Source organism: Rhinoderma darwinii, chromosome 4 (genome assembly GCF_050947455.1).
Source record: "Rhinoderma darwinii isolate aRhiDar2 chromosome 4, aRhiDar2.hap1, whole genome shotgun sequence".
In the NCBI taxonomy this organism is placed as follows: Eukaryota; Metazoa; Chordata; class Amphibia; order Anura; family Rhinodermatidae; genus Rhinoderma; species Rhinoderma darwinii.
The window spans coordinates 291,873,306-291,897,865 of NC_134690.1; the positions used below are offsets into that span (position 1 = coordinate 291,873,306).

At 41.3% G+C, this 24,560-nt stretch overlaps 1 protein-coding gene across 3 annotated transcripts in view; it reads right to left on the reverse strand.

The window, feature by feature from the left end:
* Nucleotides 1-24,560, reverse strand: part of LOC142761152 (dihydroxyacetone phosphate acyltransferase-like) — a 200,574-nt gene that overhangs the window by 116,661 nt on the left and 59,353 nt on the right. For all 3 annotated transcript variants that reach the window (XR_012883524.1, XM_075864345.1, XM_075864346.1), the window contains one exon: nucleotides 10,676-10,751. Coding sequence is in view for 2 of the 3 variants with exons in the window: in XM_075864345.1 (XP_075720460.1) it covers nucleotides 10,676-10,751 (76 nt within the window). In the remaining variant the exon portion in view is untranslated. The remainder of the gene's footprint in view (nucleotides 1-10,675; nucleotides 10,752-24,560) is intronic.

The window sequence follows — 24,560 nt, forward strand, 5'->3', positions numbered from 1 at the left end:
ATTTGCAAAAATCGGCTGTGTCCTGAAGGCCAAAATAGGCTGTGTCTTTAAGGGGTTAATAGGACGGATGTACAGTACTTGCTGGGTGTCGGACAGTTGCCTCAGCAACTGTCACACTTTGCTCATAGCAGCCTCTCTCCATGCCCGATGTCAGAATCGCGGAAGAGAGAGGCGCTGCACAACCCCTTAAAGAGGCTCTGTCACCACATTATAAGTGGCCTATCTTGTAAATAATGTGATCGGCGCTGTAATGTAGATTACAGTAGTGTTTTTTATTTAGGAAAACGATAATTTTTGACGGAGTTATAACCTATTTTAGCTTTATGCTAATGAGTTTCTGTTTTACTTTTTGACCAAGTGGGCGTTGTGGAGAGAAGAGTATGACGCTGACCAATCAGCGTCATACACTTCTCTCCATTCATTTATACAGCACATAGTGATCTTACTAGAACACAATATGCAGCCACATACACACAAACTAACGCAACTCAAGTGTCCTGACAGTGAATATACATTACCTCCAGCCAGGACGGGATGTGTATTCAGAATCCTGATACTTCTATAGCATTTGTGGTTGATTTACAGCAGAGCAGGCGTAGTCTCGCTGTAAATGACAGTTTACAGCATAATCTCGCGAGACTGCGAATGCTCTGCTGTAAATCAACCACAAGCGTGAGGATTCTGAATACACAGCCCGTCCTGGCTGGAGGTAATGTATATTCACTGTCAGGACACTTGAGTAGCGTTAGTTTGTGTGTATGTGGCTGCATATAGTGTTCTAGTAAGAACACTATCTGCTGTGTAAATGAATGGGGAGAAGTGTATGACGCGGATTGGTCACTGATTGGTCAGCGTCATACACTTCTCTCCACAACGCCCACTTGGTCAAAAAGTAAAACACGCCCAGTTGGGCATTAAGAAACTCATTAGCATAAAGCTAAAATAGGTTATAACTGTCAAAAATTATCGTTTTTCTAAATAAAAAAACACTGCTGTGATCTACAGGGTGGGCCATTTATATGGATACACCTAAATAAAATGGGAATGGATGGTGATATTAACTTCCTGTTTGTGGCACATTAGTATATGGGAGGGGGGAAACTTTTCAAGCTGGGTGTTGACCATGGCGGCCATTTTGAAGTCAGCCATTTTGTATCCATCTTTAGTTTTTTCAATGTGAAGAGGGTCATGTGACACATCAAACTTATCGAGAATTTCACAAGAAAAACAATGGTGTGCTTGGTTTTAACGTTACTTTATTCTTTCATGAGTTATTTACAAGTTTCTGACCACTTATAAAATGTGTTCAAAGTGCTGCCCATTGTGTTGGATTGTCAATGCAACCCTCTTCAACCACTCTTCACACATTGATAGCAACACCGCAGAAGAAATGCTAGCACAGGCTTCCAGTATCCGTAATTTCAGTTGCTGCACATCTCGTATCTTCACAGCATAGACAATTGCCTTCAGATGACCCCAAAGATAAAAGTCTAAGGGGGTCAGATCGGGAGGCATTTCTTCTGCGGTGTTGCTATCAGTGTGTGAAGAGTGGGAGAAGAGGGTTGCATTGACAATCCAGCACAATGGGCAGCACTTTGAACACATTTTATAAGTGGTCAGAAACTTTTAAATAACTCATGAAAGAATAAAGTAACGTTAAAACCAAGCACACCATTGTTTTTCTTGTGAAATTCTCGATAAGTTTGATGTGTCACATGACCCTCTTCCCATTGAAAAAAACTAAAGTTGGATACAAAATGGCCGACTTCAAAATGGCCGCCATGGTCAACACCCAGCTTGAAAAGTTTCCCCCTCCCATATACTAATGTGCCACAAACAGGAAGTTAATATCACCAACCATTCCCATTTTATTTAGGTGTATCCATATAAATGGCCCACCCTGTACATTACAGCGCAGATCATATTATGTACAAGATAGGCCACTTATAATGTGGTGACTTTAAACTATCTCAAGCTTCAGCTGTCGTTTGTGGCGATCCATCTTTTGGGGAAATTGTATTGCATCTTTTGGGCAGTCAAATCAATAAGTGGATTCCATTGCAACCACACAAAGTCTTGACACATACATCATATAAAAAGCAGTCTGTATGTTAGGAAACGTCCGTCACTTTTAGGTTGTCTTGACTACTAGCCAAGCCTTTGAGTGGCCCTGGTTTGAGATGCAGAGCCAAACTTATCTCTCTGTCTGCAACCTATCAGGGCCAAGGGTGGAGCATTTGAGTCTATTCAGTTTTCTTGTTGTTGCTTGCGATTTGTGAATGCATGTGACTGATCAAGCTCCTGGTTACACCCTAAATAAGCTTGACTGTTTGGACTTTTTGAACTGGACTTCGGCTTGGTCTTTGGATTTACCCTCTGCTCACTGATTCGGATATTCTGCTCAAGGCTGGTTTTGAGCTCTGCAACTCCTGGCATTCTTCTGTTTTGTGATTTGGGCTTGTAGTCTCTCCTGGTATGAACTCTGCTTGTTGTTCACCCCTCTGGCTCATTTGGTTATCCGTTCTGGTAAAGCCTGCAAGTGCACCTCCTGTCCAACACCTTATTCTGTAAAAGCAACCTGGGTTCTATGCGGCCAAATCAAACCTGCCTTGCGGCGGGCTCTGGTAAAGACCATAGAGTAGCCTTAGTCTCTGCTGACCAGAGTGGTTAGGGACTTGAGGTAGCTGATTTACTTGTACGCTTGATCCAGTCTCCAGCTGCCTTTGGGAAATTGCTCGTATTGCAATTCCATAAACTTTCACTCGGTGGAATTGCTTAAGAAGTGATTCCTTGACACTGTAGGTTCCTAAGGTACCATTTATTATCCACAAATTCCGGCCACTTTTTTTGGACGCCGATGGTGTAATCAGGAACGAGCGACACCTACATGTCCATCAATAGACCGGATATAGAGATCTCTGGATTTATGATGGAGAACATCAGAGTCTTGATAATGCAAAATCAAAACAAGAATGAGGGGAGAGCTGTCTGGTAGGTGTGTGTAGGAACCTTGTGAGCACTTTCCACAGTAAACAGAGGAGTCAGGGAATCCTTGCAAAATATACTGATCAATCAGGATTCTAAATATTCAGTGGGAGCATTTCCTGCCACCTTTTTCATCACTTCCAATTCGGCCAATACTTTAACATGACTCTTAACATCTCTTTTCAAGTGAGGTAGTCCAGGGCTGTAGTCCTCTCATTCTTTTATGTCCTCAACTTGCAGACTTAGAGTGGTAAGGAATTTGTTACAGTGACCTATAGGCCGAATGATATTCTTCAGAGTCGGCTTCACAATCTCTATTGGTTGGGGCCCAGTACCAGGCCCCTCATCCTGTTCAGCCAAAATACTGTAGCAATTGCCTCTATTGATGGCCGCTGGTCTATCCTCCATTAACACTGGTTGCTGCTGTCGACCTCTTCTTCTCCGCTCCGTTTAAATCCTTTTTACGGGTCACCTTGAGCCTCTGTACAAAGTCACCGGTGTCGGGCTAGAAGAGTGCCCAAGAGTATCCCAGCCCAAAAGGAAAGATAATAATCCAGCAATAAATGGATAAATCAATAGGTTTAAGAAGGAGCTCGAAGAACCTGCATCTGGTTACATCTCAGGTTGGCCAGGCCCCCATCTAAGCAATTCTTCATGACAACCCTAGCTGCGCTTTAAAGTGCAGTAAGAAAACACATGTACATACAAGACAAAAATTGGGATTTGGAAAAAAATAAGAAAATCTGATCTAAAACTGCACTAAACTGGTCTTGCCCTCGAGTGTCAACTTTTTGCTCAGATGTCTGTACTTTAATCTCAAATGTCTGCCAGTTTACCGTCCCAAAACGGCTACCTACGTGTCTATTGGGGGCTATTCCTCCCAGAATGTCTAATTCCAAATTTAAGCTTGCCCAGTTTATATTCCTGGCTGCTCTAATCTATATAGCTTCCAAGTGGCGTACAGCGGATCTGGATTTCTCTATGGTTATTAATAGAGTTAATTGTATCGCTATTTTTGAAAAGTTGGAGGCTGTGAGAACTCACTCACTCCACCTCTATCGTGCGGTGTGGGATCCATGGCTTTCCTCCCCTCATGCAACCTACTTCGGGTATACCATTACCTTATAATGTGTAATCCTCTAATGTGATACTGTGCTCGCTCCACATTTCTGTGACTAATATGTGCATTTTTATGATTTGGCTCAATTGTTTGGTTTCTATTTACCCGCCCTTGTCTCTCCACGTCCCTTCTTCCCTGTATGTATCTCCCTATTTGATACAAGCACTTTTCATTATATCCTTTTTATCCTTTATATCATTTTTTCTTCTGTATTATCCTCTTTATTCTTAACATGATTGTATATCTAATTTCTAACCATATACACTACCGTTCAAACGTTTGGGGTCACCCAGACAATTTTGTGTTTTCCATGAAAACTCACACTTATATTTATCAAATGAGTTGCAAAATGACTAGAAAATATAGTCAAGACATTGACAAGGTTAGAAATAATGATTTTTATTTCAAATAATAATTTTCTCCTTAAAACTTTGCTTTCGTCAAAGAATGCTCCATTTGCAGCAATTACAGCATTGCAGACCTTTGCAATTCTAGCTGTTAATTTGCTGAGATAATAAGGAGAAATTTCACCCCATGCTTCCAGAAGGCCCTCCCACAAGTTGGATTGGCTTGATGGGCACTTCTTGCGTACCATACGGTCAAGCTGCTCCCACAACAGCTCTATGGGGTTGAGATCTGGTGACTGCGCTGGCCACACCATTACAGATAGAATACCAGCTGCCTGCTTCTTCCCTAAATAGTTCTTGCATAATTTGGAGGTGTGCTTTGGGTCATTGTCCTGTTGTAGGATGAAATTGGCTCCAATCAAGCGCTGTCCACAGGGTATGGCATGGCGTTGCAAAATGGAGTGATAGCCTTCCTTATTCAAAATCCCTTTTACCTTGTACAAATCTCCCACTTTACCAGCACCAAAAGCAACCCCAGACCATCTCATTACCTCCACCATGCTTGACAGATGGCATCTGGCACTCTTCCAGCATCTTTTGAGTTGTTCTGCGTCTCACAAATGTTCTTCTGTGTGATCCAAACACCTCAAACTTCGATTCGTATGTCCAGAACACTTTTTTCCAATCTTCCTTTGTCCAATGTCTGTGTGCTTTTGCCCATATTAATCTTTTCCTTTTATTAGCCAGTCTCAGATATGGCTTTTTCTTTGCCACTCTGCCCTGAAGGCCAGCATCCCGGAGTCGCCTCTTCACTGTAGACGTTGACACTGGCGTTTTGCGGGTACTATTTAATGAAGCTGCCAGTTGAGGACCTGTGAGGAGTCTATTTCTCAAACTAGAGACTCTAATGTACTTGACTTTTTGCTCAGATGTGGAGCGGGGCCTCCCACTTCTCTTTCTACTCTGGTTAGAGCCTGTTTGTGCTGTCCTCTGAAGGGAGTAGTACACACAGTTGTAGGAAATATTCAGTTTCTTGGCAATTTCTGGCATGGAATAGCCTTCATTTCTAAGAACAAGAATAGACTGTCGAGTTTCACATGAAAGCTCTCTTTTTCTAGCCATTTTGAGAGTTTAATCGAACCCACAAATGTAATGCTCCAGATTCTCAACTAGCTCAAAGGAAGGTCAGTTTTATAGCTCCTCTAAACAGCAAAACTGTTTACAGCGGTGCTAACATAATTGCACAAGGGTTTTCAAGTGTTTTCTATTATCCATTAGCCTTCTAACACAGTTAGCAAACACAATGTACCATTAGAACACTGGAGTGATGGTTGCTGGAAATGGGCCTCTATACACCTATGTAGATATTGCATTAAAAAACAGACGTTTGCAGCTAGAATAGTCATTTAGCACATTAACAATGTATAGAGTGTATTTCTGATTAATTTAATGTTATCTTCATTGAAAAAAAACTGTGCTTTTCTTTCAAAAATAAGGAAATTTCTAAGTGACCCTAAACTTTTGAATGGCAGTGTATACCAATAAATGCCTTTTGAAACTAAAACTGCACCAAACCATGCAATTTAAATGATGGATTTAAAATGCATGGCCTGGCCTTTATTACCATAAAAATGTTCAAGCATTTATTACACATACTAAAGAAACAGTTCAATGAAGAATTTTGGAAAAAGGTCGGTTTCACACACAGTGTTTGGGTGCGTTCTTTTCTGACTTTATCTAGGGAGGAAACCCTGCAGCCAGATGTTTACTGTTTATAGAAACATATGACACACAAAGGGGCAGATTTACACCTAATGCACACGACCGTGTGCGCTGGACGAGTCCCGTCAGTGATCCGAGGAAAGATAGAACATGTCCTATCTATCCTTGGATCGGAGACTTGGATAATTTTTTACGGACCAGCTAAAGTAAATAGGTCCGTGAAGACTATCGGGTGCCACATCAAAAACGGCCCGAGTGGCACAACAATTTTTACACCAGTATTGGTCTGAAACCTGCAGAAGATGCAACTAATTTATTAAGAGGCGCACACCTTTTAATTAATTAGTTGCATCTTGTGCTGTCTGCAAGCCAGAGTGAAATCTATGCCAACAACGAGCTGGCTTAGATATCCACTTTGATTTACGCCAATTTCTGGCATATATTATAGCAATGTTTTACCCTGCGGATTGCCCCATCCCCCTTCCGATAGGACCCTGTCCAGATTTTTTAAAGGTGGCGAGAGCGTTTGAAAAACGTAAAAAGTCCCAAATTATTGCACATTTATAGCATGCGCCAAAATTTGTGACTTTTTAATGCCACTAAAATGGTGTAAACCTTTTAATAAATTCCACCAATTGTATATTGGTTTTTGGTGTTTTTTTAGCAGCTTTGTATTTTTGTGGCGTTCTGTGTATTTTAGTATACAGCATGCTCTAGGTATGGTATTGGTAAAAATCCTTACAATGACTTACAACTATAGAAAACTGACGGTATTTTTGATCCAGTTTTGGCCGGCTTTAACACGGAAGTATTTTGGTCAGTGTTTTGCATCAGTATTTGCCAAAACCAGGAGAAGGACCAAAACAAAGAAGAAGTACAAATATTTCCATTATACTTTGGCTTAAAAATGCGGATGCAAAACTCTGACCTAAATACTGCTGTGTAAAAGTGGCCTTAAACACAGAAAAAATAAAAATAAACACTTTGTGAACCCAGCCTTATTCTGTTTTTAAGACACTTCTGTTCGTCAGCATTCATATGTGTGCGTTCTTGATGTTGAGAAGGCTTTTCTCCATAATTTTCTATCTGCAGAAGAAATTTCCAGGTTTGTTGTTGCTGAGATATTGCTTGGCATTTCATTATGCCTATTTAGGTTTCCAATATTCCTACTATCTAATTAAAGGTGGTTTATACTAATTCAAGTTTGTGTTCTGACCTTGGGCATTGTACCAACATTAAGTGATGCATGCTTATTTACATATGCTCATCCATAAATCAGCCTATATAGATGCCATATGGTTATACATGTATTACATTAACCCCTTCACGACTGCCATACCGATATATACATTCTAACTGCCGATGCCCCGAGTAGTCAGCACGTATATAGACGTTTGCCGCGTGCATCGGGGTTTAATGAGTACAGAAGCTGCTTTAGCATGAGCAGCTCTGCACTAATCTATGTGACGGCTCTCTACAAGTGCCGACACCTCTTTGACTTAGTTTCATAAAACAAACGTGTTTTTTTTATGAAACTCAACTTACAAGTGCAGCTCTGCTCACAATGAAGCAGCCTGCACTTCTCTCTCCCAGTGTTGACACCTCCCCTCCCCTTCTCCCTCTGTCTGCTTAGATAATGGAGCCAATGTGCTTGTTATCTGGGCAGATAAGGTACTGAAAGTTTTGTTTTAACTCCTTAGTCTTCTTCTCTCTCCTGGAACCCCTGTGAGGGGAGAGTGAAGAAGGCTAACTGTTAAAGAGCTGCAACATATTGTGTGCGTATATATATATATATATATATATATATATATATATATATATATATATATATATATGTATGTATGTGTGTGTATATATACCAGCAAAGAGAAACAGCAGCACTCGGTTTTCAAACAGTATAGTCCAATAATAAAGGGTGCCAGCTAGCAGTCTTGATCCAAAGACAATGTAGATATCCCAGAAATAAATCCAGCAGCACTCCGGTAATCAAGGTGAAAAAAAAGTGTTGTTTATTGTGCCAACATAGCAAATGCAACGCTTCTGTCCCACCTTGGGACCTTTTTCAAGCATGAAAAATATATGTATATATATATATATATATATATATATATATATATATATATATATATATACACACACACACATACATGTGTGCGTACATATATATAGGATTATATATATATATATATAGACACACATACATATATATGTTTATATATGTGTGTGTTTATATATATATATATATATATATATATTTGTATATAGACACTCATATATATATATATATATATATATATACAGAAATATATAATCATATATATATATACATATATACATATATATATACATACACATATATATATATACATATATACAGTGAAGGAAATAAGTATTTGATCCCTTGCTGATTTTGTAAGTTTGCTCACTGTCAAAGACATGAACAGTCTAGAATTTTTAGGCTAGGTTAATTTTACCAGTGAGAGATAGATTATATAAAAAAAAAAAAATCACATTGTCAAAATTATATATATTTATTTGCATTGTGCACAGAGAAATAAGTATTTGATCCCTTTGGCAAACAAGACTTAATACTTGGTGGCAAAACCCTTGTTGGCAAGCACAGCAGTCAGACGTTTTTTGTAGTTAATGATGAGGTTTGCACACATGTTAGATGGAATTTTGGCCCACTCCTCTTTGCAGATCATCTATAAATCATTAAGATTTTGAGGCTGTCGCTTGGCAACTCGAATCTTCAGCTCCCTCCATAAGTTTTCGATGGGATTAAGGTCTGGAGACTGGCTAGGCCACTCCATGACCTTAATGTGCTTCTTTTTGAGCCACTCCTATGTTGCCTTGGCTGTATGTTTCGGGTCATTGTCGTGCTGGAAGACCCAGCCACGAGCCATTTTTAATGTCCTGGTGGAGGGAAGGAGGTTGTCACTCAGGATTTGACGGTACATGGCTCCATCCATTCTCCCATTGATGCGGTGAAGTAGTCCTGTGCCCTTAGCAAAGAAACACCCCCAAAACATAATGTTTCCACCTCCATGCTTGACAGTGGGGACGGTGTTCTTTGGGTCATAGGCAGCATTTCTCTTCCTCCAAACACGGCGAGTTGAGTTAATGCCAAAGAGCTCAATTTTAGTCTCATCTGACCACAGCACCTTCTCCCAATCACTCTCAGAATCATCCAGATGTTCATTTGCAAACTTCAGACGGGCCTGTACATGTGCCTTCTTGAGCAGGGGGACCTTGTGGGCACTGCAGGATTTTAATCCATTACGGCGTAATGTGTTACCAATGGTTTTCTTGGTGACTGTGGTCCCAGCTGCCTTGAGATCATTAACAAGTTCCCCCCGTGTAGTTTTCCGCTGAGCTCTCACCTTCCTCAGGATCAAGGATACCCCACGAGGTGATATTTTGCATGGAGCCCCAGATCGATGTCGATTGACAGTCATTTTGTATGTCTTCCATTTTCTTACTATTGCACCAACAGTTGTCTCCTTCTCACCCAGCGTCTTACTTATGGTTTTGTAGCCCATTCCAGCCTTGTGCAGGTCTATGATCTTGTCCCTGACATCCTTAGGAAGCTCTTTGGTCTTGTCCATGTTGTAGAGGTTAGAGTCAGACTGATTAATTGAGTCTGTGGACAGGAGTCTTTTATACAGGTGACCATGTAAGACAGCTGTCTTTAATGCAGGCACCGAGTTGATTTGGAGTGTGTAACTGGTCTGGAGGAGGCTGAACTCTTAATGGTTGGTAGGGGATCAAATACTTATTTCTCTGAGCACAATGCAAATAAATATATATAATTTTGACTATGTGATTTTCTTTATTTTTTTTTATATAATCTATCTATCACTGTTAAAATTAACCTAGCCTAAAAATTCTAGACTGTTCATGACTTTGACAGTGGGCAAACTTACAAAATCTGCAAGGGATCAAATACTTATTTCCTCCACTGTATGTATGTACACACACACACACACACACACACACACACACACACATACATATATATATATATATATATATATATATACACACACATACATACATACATACATACATACATACATACACAGGTAAATAACAGATAAATATATTTAAAAAAATACAAAAAGTGTTTTTTTCGCGTTTTTAGTGTTTTGTCTGCTCATAATAAAAATGTAAAACATGGAATTAATTAAACTAATACATTAAATTAAAGCCTCATAAGTCTTGTAAAAAAAACAAAAGTAAAAATAGTTAGGATATTCAAAGCGGTTGCAAAGATATTATAGTTCAAAATGCATATCAGAAACTGAAAATAAAATTTGACCTGGACACAGGGGCATCAATGATCCTTGGTCATGAAAGGGTTATACAGCCACTTGCAAGATTAATTCTAGCACAAATTTCTATGCAGTAGACAAAATATTGTTAGTACATTTAGAGCTTTATTTATGAAAGAGTATAAAACCCCCCTGAGAATGATCACACTATGGTCAGCTATACATACCAAGCCTTGGCTGTAATGCCTTGCCTGTTCTACTCCTCTGGCCTTCAATAAAAAACTCTAGCGGTGCATATCCATTCTGTAAATAAAAACATATATTCTTCTGAATAAATACAGCTCCAGATTTTATATTATGTTATGAACTGTATTTATTAAGGATTCTTAAAACAGGTTATTAAGAATGAAATACTGTAAGTGAATCTCCCTAAGAAGAATATCAGTGCATAGAGAGAATAATTTGTGGTGAAATGAATTAATTTGCTTAGGTATTTATTCTAAAGTAACCATACAAATTGTATGCAATCCAGTACTGTGCCAATGCTTTCTTTTCTTTTCAATAGTTTTTTTATTAATTTTCAAAATCGGCAAGAAACTTGGTTTACAGACATTTCAAAGGATGAAGAAAAATATTTTACATCATAGTTCGAACAGAAAGCAAACAAGGAAATTACATATAATGCAGCCTATTAATATTGTATCTGTCTTCACGTGTATATAGTATAGGAAGTGAAGGCGAATGAAGAGGGTTAGCATAGGCTGTACGTAACACAAGGTGTTAAAATGTCTTGAAGTAAATCAAATCTAAAGAGCAAAAGGGGAATGATAGGGGTGGGAATAATAGAAGGGGGAGAGAGAAAGGAGAGTTCAAATATAATTACACCGGCTAGTTTCTAGGACAGGAAAGATATAATATTAGTATGTAACAGTCGTGGAACTTCCGAAGACAAATAAATCACTGGGAATCGAATTGTTCTGAGGCACGGAAAGAAATCCATGGTTCCCACAATGCTGAAAAGCAAGCATGGGAGTGGTTAGAGAGGGCAGCTGTCTCTTCTATATGATAGATTTGGTCTACTTTAAACATCCATTGCGTTAATGTAGGCGAATGAGTCGATCTCCAGTTTGGGGGGATTAAAAGTTTTGCTCCGGATAGAAGATGCTGGTTCAGTTTATTGGACCGTTTACAAAGATTCGGGATAGGAATATTCAAAAATATAGTGGTTGGTGAAATTTGGTCTATTGTGTTACATATAGATCTGATGAGGTCTAAAACAGATTCCCAGAAACTCCTTATCTCGGGGCAGAGCCACCAATGGTGAATATAGGAGCCCCGATCACTCAGGCATCTCCAGCACGTGTCTGGGATGGATGGATACCAGAGGTGTGTTATGTCCGGTGTAGTGTACCATCTGGATACGATTTAGTAAGTGTTTTCCTGTATTCTAATACATTGGGATGAACCATGCGAGTTTCTGTATAGTGCATTAATTTCAGGCATAGAGAGAGTCAGAGAAAGGTCCTTCTCCCAAAGTGACACACAGGATCTTTTCAAAGGTACTTCACCAGTCATAAATATTTGATATATCTGGGACAGGATTTTCTTTGGGTATTTGGTTTGTCCCAACAAAGACTCAAAGGCAGTCAAAGATCGATCCAGGGATTCACCTTTAAGATATGGGGAAACCAACTTTTTCAGGAACATGTATTGTAGGATATGTAGTTTCGGGAGATTATACACCGCGTTCCAAATTATTATGCAAATGTTATTTTTCACCGATTTTCCTAAATAGTCGATGCAAATGACAGTCAGTATAATCTGCAATCCATCACCCGTTGGCGTATAATGCAAATTGTATTGAACAAATCTCCTAATAACAGATTTTTTTTTAGAAGTAAAAAACTCAAAATGCACTGTTTCAAATTATTATGCACAACAGAGATCAAAACATTTTAAGGGTGGTAAAGAGAACTAAAATGGTAATTTGTTGAATTTGCAGCATCTGGAGGTCATATTTATAGAAATCAAAAGCTCTTTCAATAAAAAAAAAAGCTTAGCAGGCCAAGTTACATGTTAACATAGGACCCCTTCTTTGATATCACCTTCACAATTCTTGCATCCATTGAACTTGTGAGTATTTGGACAGCTTCTGCTTGAATATCTTTGCAAGATGTCAGAATAGCCTCCCAGAGCTTCTGTTTTGATGTGAACTGCCTCCCACCCTCGTAAATATTTTGCTTGAGGATGCTCCAAAGGTTCTCATTGTCATGCATGAACATAATTTTGCTACGGAAGGCACGGTTCTTCTTTTTGTACCACCGAAGAAAGTGGTCAGTCATAAACTCTATGTACTTTGCAGAGGTCATTTTCACACCTTCAGGGACCCTAAATGGGGCCTACCAGCTCTCTCCCCATGATTCCAGCCCAAAACATGACTTCGCCACCTCCTTGCTGACGTCACAGCCTTGTTGGGACATGGTGGCCATTCACCAACCATCCACTACTCCATCCATCTGGACCATCCAGGGTTGCACGGCACTCATCAGTAAACAACACGGTTTGAAAATTAGTCTTCATGTATTTCTGAGCCCACTGCAACCGTTTCTGCTTGTGAGCATTGTTTAGGGGTGGCCGAATAATAGCTTTATGCACACTTGCAAACCTCTGGAGGATCCTACACCTTGCGGTTCGCGGGACTCCAGAGGCACCAGCGGCTTCAAATACCTGTTTGCTGCTTTGCAATGGCATTTTAGCAGCTGCTCTCTAATCCTTTTAATTTGCCTGGCAGAAACCTTCCTCATTATGCCTTTATCTGAACGAACCTGTCTGTGTTCGGAATCAGCCACTAATCTTTTCACAGTACAATGATCGCGCTTACGTTTTCTTGAAATACCAAATGTTTTCATACCTTGTCCAAGGTATTGCACTATTTCACGCTTTTCGGCAGCAGAGATCCTTTTTCTTTCCAATATTGCTTGAAACCTGTGGCCTGCTTAATAATGTGGAATGTCCTTTTTAGGTAGTTTTCCTTTGATTGGGCACACCTGGAAAACTAATTATCACAGGTGTCTGAGATTGATTACAATGATCCAAAGAGCCCTAAGACACAATACCATCCATGAGTTTAATTGAAAAACTAATAATTAAATGTTTATGACACTTAAATCCAATGTGCATAATAAGTTGGAACACGGTGTAGTTGTCTGACCATTCTTGAAATGTCAAAAATGTCCCATCTATCAAAAGTGAGTCTAAAGTGTCGTGAAGCTTAGTGGAGGGATTGCCATATTGCTCTCTTGGACCTTCTAGGTATAGGTAAATCAAGTCAGATGCCAAGGTTAATGGAGATGGGAACGGGATAAATTTACGTCTATTTAGAGTAAAGATATTGATTACATTTTTCGTGAGATCATTCTTAACCGCAAACTCCGTGACACTTTTAGGGGATGCGAGTAACATAGATCTAAGGAGGGACAGGAGTTAGGGATTCCTCAACCGTTATCCATAATTTAACTTCTGGTTTGCGGAACCAGTCTACTGTTCGTGAGAGAGTAGCTGTGTGGTAATAGTTTCGAAACTCAGGGGGCCCCAATACCTCCTAAGATCTTAGGTAGGGATAATGTAGCCACCCTGATTTTAGGATGTGCATTATTCCATATATAGTGAAAAAGCATGGATCTTAACTTTGAAAAGAAAACCAGTGGAACAGCTGTAGGTAGCATTTGGAACAGGTATATAAATTTGGGGAGTATCAGACCTTTAATTAAATTCTTTCTACCCATCCAGGAGATAAAAGGAGCCATCCAGTAGGTTATGATATTTTTAGAGGCCAATAGTAGTGGATAATAGTTTAAGGCTAGATGATCTGGCCAGTGTTTGGAAAGTTTAATTCCAAAGTATGGGATGTATTTTGGGGGCCATTTAAAGGGATATCTAGACTCAAGCAGACTAATCATGGCAGTAGAGACGTTGATCCCCAAGGCTTCGAACGTCTCCAAATTAATTTTGAAGCTGGAGAGAGTGCTAAACTCAGAAAATATGTCAGCGAACACCGGGAGTTCTGTTCTCGGTTTGGACATAATAATAAGTAAATCATCCGCAAACGCGGACGTTATGTGTTGAGTGGATTGTGTAGTGAACCCCCTAATGTCAGGGTGTTGTCTGATTTTCTGGATCAACATCTCCATCACCAGCACAAACAGAAGCGGTGATAATGGACAACCCTGCCTGGTACCATTTCAAATTTGGAAATATGGGGACAGCGTTCCATTAATACGGATTCTAGCTGATGGGTTCGTATACACTAGTTTAGGGTCACTTAGAAATTTCCTTATTTTTTAAAGAAAAGCACAGTTTTTTTCAATGAAGATAACATAAAATTAATCAGAAATACACTCTATACATTGTTAATGTGCTAAATGACTATTCTAGCTGCAAACGTCTGTTTTTTAATGCAATATCTACATAGGTGTATAGAGGCCCATTTCCAGCAACCATCACTCCAGTGTTCTAATGGTACATTGTGTTTGCTGTGTTAGAAGGCTAATGGATGATTAGAAAACACTTGAAAACCCTTGTGCAATTATGTTAGCACCGCTGTAAACAGTTTTGCTGTTTAGAGGATCTATAAAACTGACCTTCCTTTGAGCTAGTTGAGAATCTGGAGCATTACATTTGTGGGTTCGATTAAAAACTCTCAAAATGGCTAAAAAAAGAGAGCTTTCATGTGAAACTCGACAGTCTATTCTTGTTCTTAGAAATGAAGGCTATTCCATGCGAGAAATTGCCAAGAAACTGAAGATTCTTCCTACAACGGTGTGTACTACTCTCTTCAGAGGACAGCACACACAGGCTCTAACCAGAGTAGAAAGAGAAGTGGGAGGCCCCGCTGCACAACTGAGCAACAAGACAAGTACATTAGAGTCTCTAGTTTGAGAAATAGACACGTCACAGGTCCTCAACTAGAAGCTTCATTAAATAGTACCCGCAAAACGCCAGTGTCAACGTCTACAGTGAAGAGGCGACTCCGGGATGCTGGCCTTCAGGGCAGAGTGGCAAAGAAAAAGCCATATCTGAGACTGGCTAATAAAAGGAAAAGATTAATATGGGCAAAAGCACACAGACATTGGACAGAGGAAGATTGGAAAAAAGTGTTATGGACAGACGAATTGAAGTTTGAGGTGTTTGGATCACACAGAAGAACATTTGTGAGACGCAGAACAACTGAAAAGATGCTGGAAGAGTGCCTGACGCCATCTGTCAAGCATGGTGGAGGTAATGTGATGGTCTGGGGTTGCTTTAGTGCTGGTAAAGTGGGAGATTTGTACAAGGTAAAAGGGATTTTGAATAAGGAAGGCTATCACTCCATTTTGCAACGCCATGCCATATCCTGTGGACAGCGCTTGGTTGGAGCCAATTTCATCCTACAAACAGGACAATGACCCAAAGCACACCTCCAAATTATGCAAGAACTATTTAGGGAAGAAGCAGGCAGCTGGTATTCTATTCTGTAATGGAGTGGCCAGTGCAGTCACCAGATCTCAACCCAATAGAGCTGTTGTGGGAGCAGCTTGACCGTATGGTACGCAAGAAGTGCCCATCAAGCCAATCCAACTTGTGGGAGGGCCTTCTGGAAGCATGGGGTGAAATTTCTCACGATTACCTCAGCAAATTAACAGCTAGAATGGCAAAGGTCTGCAATGCTGTAATTGCTGCAAATGGAGCATTCTTTGACAAAAGCAAAGTTTGAAGGAGAAAATTATTATTTCAAATAAAAATCATTATTTCTAACCTTGTCAATGTCTTGATTATATTTTCTAGTCATTTTGCAACTCATTTGATAAACAGAAGTGTGAGTTCTCATGGAAAACACAAAATTGTCTGGGTGACCCCAAACTTTTGAACGGTAGTATATATTATTATTTTTATCAGGCACTATTGAGGGCAGCTGTGGGGGAAGTTAAGGGGGCATTATACTGTGTGAGGGCACCTATAGGGGCATTATACTGCGTGGAAGTCAGTTATGGAAGCAGCTATGGGAGCATTATAGTGTGGGGAGTTATGGGGGACATTAAACGATGTGGAGGGCAGTTATCAAGGGCATTATACAGTGTGGAGGACAGTTATGGGTGCATTATACTACATGGGGGCAGCTATGGGGGGCATTATACTGTGTAGGGGCAGCTAAGGGGGCATTACACTGTGTGGATGGCAACTATAGGGGCATTATACTGTGTGGAGGCAGTCATAGTAGCATTATACTGTGTGTGGAGCACTATTGGGGCAATATACTGTGGGGGGGGCAGTGTCAGGGGGTATATTATATACAGTAGAATACAGCAGGGTCACAGGATAAATATGAATTCAATGGCGTAACATGCACACGGGGGCATAACATGCAAAAGGGGTATGGCCTAAATAATCATTCAATAATCGCAATCGAGGATACATGTTCAATTAATAGCGATTTTGATTTGGGTCATAATTGCCCAGCCCTACTTAGTGGCGTCAGATAACGCTGCCAGATAACAGTACAGGAGAAAGCGTGGATATCTATTCTGTTGGTTAAGGCATACAGTAATGAATAGACAATTCCTACAAGCAGAAGCTCAGGATCCATATACTTGGACTCAAGTGGAATAAGTAATAATTGTTAGTATTAAATAGAGTTGCTGCCATATTAATTATAAAAAGTACACATAGGTTGCAGTAATACACAGACTCTAGTATACAATAAAAAAAAAATTAGAATATCATAAAAAAGTTAATTTATTTCAGTAATTCAATTCAAAAAGTGAAACTCCTATATTATAGATTCATTACACACAGAGTGATCTATTTCCAGCATTTTTTTTCTTTTAATGTTGAAGATTATGGCTAACAGTTAATGTAAACCCAAAATTTAGTCTCTCAAAAAATTAGAATATTGGGTAAAAGTTCAAGATTGTAGACTCATGGTGTCACACTCTAATCAGCACAAAACACCTGCAAAGGTTTCCTAAGCCTTTAAATGGTCCAATAGTCTGGTTCAGTAGGCTACACAATCATGGGGAAGACTACAGACTTGACAGTTGTTCAGAAGACAGTCATTGACAACCTCCACAAGGAGGGTGAGCCACAAAAGGACATTGCTAAAGAAGCCGGCTGTTCAGAGTGCTGTATCCAAGCATATTAATGAAAAGTTGAGAGGAAGAAAAAAAAAGTGTGGTAGCAAAAAGGTGCACAAGCAACAGGGATAACCGCAGCCTTGAAAGGATTGTCAAGAAAAGGCCATTAGGAATCTGGGGGTGATTCACAAGGAGTGGACTGTGGCTGGAGTCAGTGCTTCAAGAGCCACCACACACAGACGTATCCAGAACATGGGCTATAACTATCGCATTCCTTGTGTCAAGCCACTCATGACCCAGAGACAACGTCAGAAATGTCTTCCCTGGGCTAAGGAGAAAAAGGACTGGTCTGTTACTCAGTGGTCCAAAGATCTGTTTTCAGATGAAAGTAAATTTTGCATTTTATTTGGAAATCAAGGTCCCAAAGTCTGGTGGAAGAGTGGAGAGGCACTCAATTCAAGCTGCTTGTGGTCTAGTGTGAAGTTTCCACAGTCAATGTTTGTTTGGGGAGCCATGTCATCTGCTGCTGTTGGTCCACTGTGTTATATCAAGTACAGAGTCAATGCAGGAAATTTTAGAGCACTTCATGCTTCCCTCTGCTGACAAGATTTATGGAGATGCGGATTTCCTTTTCTAGCAGGACTTGGCACCTGCCCACACTGCTAAAAGTACCAATACCTGGTTTAGTAACCACAGTATCACGGTGCTTGATTGGCCAGCAAACTCGCATGACCTAAAACCCAAAGAGAATCTATGGGGTATTGTCAAGAGGAAGATGAGAGACACCAGACTCAACAATGCAGATGAGCAGAAGGCCGCTATCAAAGCAACATGGGCTTCCATAACACCTCAGCAGTGCCACAGGCTGATCGCCTCCGTGCCACGCCGCATTGATGCAGTAATTCATGCAAAAGGAGCCCCGACCAAGTATTGAGTGCATATACTGGACATACTTTTCAGTAGGCCTACATTTCGGTATTAAAAATGATTTTTCAAATTGGGCTTATATTATATTCTAATTTTCTGAGACACTAAATTTTGGGTTTTCATTAACTGTTAGCCATAATCTTCAACATTAAAAGAAAAAATGCTGGAAATAGATCACTGAGTGTAATGAAGCCATATAATATAGTTATTGAATTCAATTACTGAAATAAATTAACTTTTTGATGATATTCTAATTCATTGAGATGGACCTGTAATGTGCATGTAGCTTTTGTTATATACCGTATGTTTTGGACTATAAGACGCAGTTTTTCTCTTACAATCCATGTTGTAATCTTCTGCTGCGTCTTATCTCCTAAAGGCAAACAGATGCCAGGAAGGAGCAGGAGACTGACCTCCGAGCTTCAAAAGGTCCTTGAAGTGCATTATGTTCTGTCTTGTAAAAGATCTCTGTGTTATCTACTCACTGATTAGTCACATCTTACACATAGACTTCTGTCATCTCACTGTTCAGTGAGCAGATAACTCAGACATTAGTACACACAACGCAGTATATCTGTGCAGGTACTGATCTGCATGGACCTTCTAGCCACGCCCCCTCCTATGTACAGAACGGCAAGAAGAGCAGATTCAACACCATTAACCCCTGCCACTCCACACCTCTTAGGTCTGATCAATTCAGGGGAGGGTGAGAGCACTATAGCTGCCAATATCTTGTATTTCTGTGTCTGACATTGTTATGGGGCACTGTTGCCTTTCATTGTATTGTGGCACTGTGGTACCCTATTGTCTCAATATTACCCAGGAAATGTACAGTTAAAAGCAAAATCTTTTTTTCTCCTCTTTATGGCCACAATTTATGGGTGCGTGTTATGGTCCAGTGCGCTCTATAGTACGTAAAATACGGTATTTGGAAAATTTCTAAAAAATATTGATGATTTCAGATGAAGCCAGAAAAAGTCATGCCTTCGTTAAGATCATTTGGATCCAGCGTGCCTCTTCCTGAAATAATATCGAGATTTCCCTGTCTGGGGCTGAAATTTTTCTGACATATCCCCCTGATATTTCAAGACTTTGGGCTCGCCATTGCGCACAAACCTGACATGTCGAGACAGTGATTTATCAGTTTGAGTATTAATTGAGCTAATGTGTTTTGAAATCTGTCTCCTTAATTGCTGAATAGTTTTCCCTACATAAATGTTTGCACGTAGGCAAATAGCCCAATAGACAACTCCAGAAGTTTGGCAATTTAGAAACGGTCTGATGGTGTAGATTTTACCATCTACTGGATTTCTAAAATTCTTTATAGTTGGCGGGAAACTACAAAAAGAGCATCTACCACAGGGATGGGACCGAAAATGTTTGACCTCAGCCATGTACTTGGACCGCCATTCTGATTAGCGAGATGGCTATGAACGAGAAGATCACAAAGATTTTGTCCCATCCGGTATGTTACAGATGGATTTCTTGTAATGACTCTTTGTAGATCTGGATCAACGTACAGTAAAGGCCAGTATCTATTGAGTATTTGAGTAACTTGATAGGTATGTGTAGCGAAAGTTCCACTGTATCGTATTATTTTAGGTGAATCTGATTTTTAAGTATTACCTAACATTTATCTTCTGTCAGTCACCCTAGCCCAGGCAAACACTTTGTGAAGTGGTTTCTTAGGGTAGCCTCTGGCCTGAAACCTGCAATACAATAGTTTTAATTTTTTTTTTTTTTTAACTCTTCTCATCAGAACACTTCCTTCTGGCTCTTAAATATTGTCCAACTGGTATCTTCCTCTTAAGTGTCAGTAGATGCCAGCTGTTCCAATGCAAAAAATTATTTGTAGCTGTAGTTTTTTGATAAATTGTAGTAGAGACACTGCCACCAGGCTCCAGGAAAATCCTAAGAGCTAAGAAATTTATAGTTTTGGGAGGAATCTCAGGAGTGAATTTCATCCCTATATCACCAAAATCATTAAGCAGGCCCAGATCACCGCCACTACAAAAAAAAAAAGCCCTCTAATTATTATGCCGTGTTTCCTGGCTTTAAATACACCATACTGTACATGTTGCCCTAATCTTTTGCCTGAAAATACATCAGGGTTCAGGAATAAAAGAGCACAACGCGAATTTGAGGTAATTTTGGCAATTTACGCAGCATTGGCCGACAACTACAGGGTTATGAGGTCAAATAGTAAAACAAATCCCCAGGAAATAAGCCCATTTTGGAAACTACACCTCTCAAGAAATTTATCAAGAATGGTAGTGAGCATTTTTTATTACAAGTGTTTTTTACCAGAAAATAATGCGCAACGGATGGTGCAAATAGCAATTTTCTGTTGATATGACATTTTAGTGCACGATATGTTGTGCCCAGTTTGTGCCACTCAAGACAAATACCTCATAAACTGTTAAGTAGGTTCTGCGGAGTATAACAATGACATAGATGTAGACGTAAACTGATGTTTGGACACACACACTGTAGGCATTGTTCCCTCTAAGTCTTGGCAGCTCCTGAGCAGAGCAGTTAAGGAGCAGGGCAAGTCTCCATCAATGGTGGGCGATCTGATGACCAAAAGTAATACCCCCAGTAAACGCTAATATAGCGTACTAAATGAGAAAATAAGAAAACTTATTTTAAATTAGTTTTAATTACTTTTTGAAATACTATAATATTACAAGTCCACCTATAAAATAGACAGTTATAAACACCAATTATAGGTATCAATAAAAGTATCCCTTTCTTACACCACTGTCCCTATAGATAGCGCCACACAGACCACCTATACATAGCGCCCCAAAGACCCCCTGTAGATAGCAACACACCCCCTCCCGGTAGATACTGTCACACACAGCCTCCCCCCCCCGATAGATAGTGCCACACAGCCGCCCTGTAGATATCGCCACACAGCCCCCTGTAGATAGCGACACACAGACCCCCTGTATATACTGCCACAGCAATCCCCCCTTCTATATACTGCCACACAGCAATCCCAATTCCCCTCCCCTTGTATATAATGCCACATGGCAATCCCCTCTCCGCTTGTATATACTGCCACAGATCAACCCCCCTCCCCTTGTATATACTGTCACAAAGCAATTCCCCCTCCCCTTGTATATACTGTCACACAACAATCCCCCCTCCCCTTGTATATACTGTCACACAGCAATCCCCCCTCTAGTTGAATATACGGTCACACAGCAATTACCCCTCCCCTTGTATATACTGTCACACAGCAATACCTCCTCTAGTTGATTATACTGTCACACAGCAATCCCCCCTCCCCTTGAATATACTGTCACACAGCAATCCCCCTCCCCTTGTATATATTGCCACACAGCAATCCCCCCTCCCCTTGTATATACTGTCACACAGCAATCCCCCCTCCCCTTGTATATACTGTCACACAGCAATCCCCCCTCCCCTTGTATATACTGCCACACAGCCCCCCTCCCCTTGTATATACTGCCACACGGCAATTCCCCCTCCCCTTGTATAAACTGCCACACGGCAATTTCCCTTCCCCTTTTGTATATGGTGCGACACAGCAATTTCCCCTGTATATAGTGCTACACAGCCCCCCTCTTCCCTTGTATATACTGCTAAACAGACCCCCTTTCCCTTGTTTATAGTGCAATTCCCCCCTGTATATTACCACAGCAATTCTCCCTCCCTGTATATACTGCCACACAGCAATCCCCCCTCCCCTTGTATAAGGTGCTACACAGTCCCCCTCTCCTCATGTATCTACTGCCACACAGCAATCCCCCTCCTGTATATTACCAAACAACCCCCTCAAAAAACAAAAGATTGTACTTACCTTGCCCCGCTCCTGCGACGGATGGAACGCTACACTGCCTCTTGGGTGGGACGCATGCGCAAACCGGCGTAATGATTTGACATCATCACGCCAGCTGCGCAGGGAGCCTTCCCAGTGCCTTATAGGCTGCAGGCCTAAAGTGGCCCTGAGGACGCAAATACAAGTGAATGTGGCTGTCGCTAGCACCAGTGCCCCTTGCACGACTGTGGAAAGTGCGCAGCCGCGCACCTTATAGGGAATACTGACTGTAGGGTTCAAAAGGGAGGGAGCGCCATTTGGCTTTTGGAGCATGGATTTTACTTGGAAATATTTCTGTTTGGGGTTTTGCTGCTATTTCAGTTTAGATTGTGATGGCATATGTAAGCTGTGTGGAGTACATCAGGGCATTAAAAGGTGGTAGAAAAAAAGAAAGATCTTTGATCCAGCGCGGAGAAGATTTTTTTAAAAGGAAACAATGTTCCAAGTTTATTCCAACAGGTAAAAAAAAAAAAAGATTCCAAAAGTGCACGTAGGTGGTTACAGTTTAAATAGCCTACGCGTTTCAGACAACACTTTTGTCCTTATTCATACAAGCCACGAATAAGGACAAAAGTGTTGTACGAAACGCGTAGGCTATTTCAATTGTAACCACTGCCCCTGACTTGGGCCTGCAATCGCAGACCCATGGCTGCGACCATCAGGGGGAGAGTGAAGCTGACAGACTGCAGCCACGGACATGACAGTAACCCCCCTCTTACGCCCCCTCTTCTTGGGGCCAGAGCGAGAGAGAAACTTCTTCAGAAGGGTAGGCGCATTGAAGCTCTCCTCTGGCTCCCAGGACCAAATCCCCTCCAATCCACCAAATAAAAAGTCTTTCCTCTCACTCTCTTGGTGTCAAAGATCTCCTTAACTTCGAAGGTGTCTGAAGGGCCGCTGGAGGCAACTGGAGGGCTACGAGTCTTGGTAAAGCGGTTCAGAACCGGTGGTTTCAGGAGAGAGACATGGAAGGAGTTGGGGATCCTGAGGGTAGGAGGCATCCGAAGCTTGTAGGCGACAGGGTTGACCGGGTGCAGGATCTCGAAGGGTCCGAGGAACCTGGGAGCAAGTTTGTACGACGGCACCCTCAGTCGAATATTCCTGGAGAACAGCCAGACCTTCGTGCCAAGAAGAAACTGAGGAGGTTCTCTTCTCCTTGTGTCCGCCTTCCGTTTCATGCGGTCGACCGCCAGCAGGATGGAGGATCGAGTCTGCTGCCAGATCTGCAGAAAGTCCCTAAAAGCCGTGTCAGCAGCTGGTACCTCGGATGTATCAGGCACTAGGAGAGGAATTCGTGGGTGTTGGCCGTAGACAATGAAGAACAGTGTCGTCTGTGTGGACTCGTGTGATTGTTGTATGAGAATTCAGCCCACGGAAACAACTGCACCCAGTCATCATGCTGCTTGGAGATGAAGTGGCGTAAGTAGTTCTCCAAGATCTGATTGATCCTCTCGACCTGACCATTGGACGGAGGATGGTTGGCCGAGGAAAAGTCAAACTTTACACCTAAGAGTCCGCAGAGGGCTCTCCAGAACTTCAAAGGTGAACTGAACCACCCGATCAGACACACTATGCTGCGGCAAGCCGTGCAGGCGGAAGATGTGTTGGATGAACAGTTTGGCCAGTTGAGGAGCAGAAGGAAGACCGGTCAGAGGAACGAAGTGGGCCATCTTCGAAAATTGATCCACCACCACCCAGAAAGTACTGCATCCAGCAGAGAGAGGCATGTCAGTAATAAAGTCCATAGCTATATGCTGCCAGGGAGCATTGGGCACAGGCAATGGCTGGAGCAGGCCAGCAGGTCTGGAGTGAGCAACCTTGTTAGCTGTACACACTGAGCAGGACGAAACAAAGTCCAAAATGTCCATGGGCAGCGTGGGCCACCAGAAAATGCGGGCAATCAGATCTCGGGTCTTACGGGTCCCCGCGTGACCTGCCAGTCTAGAGGAGTGTTCCCAGTGGAGGATTCTCCCTTGGTCAGCCAGGCGCACAAAAGTCTTTCCAGGAGGATTGTCCCCAACTTGCAGTGGATTGACAGAGACAATGCAATACGGATCAATAATGTTCTGTGGTATCTCCATGGTGTCCTCTGTCTCGAACAAGGCATCAGCCCTCACATTCTTGTCGGCCAAGCGATAATGGAGCTCAAACTGGAACCTGGTAAAGAACAGCGACAACCTGGCCTGACGAGGATTCAGCCGTTGGGCCGGTAACTCCCGACACCCAATCGAG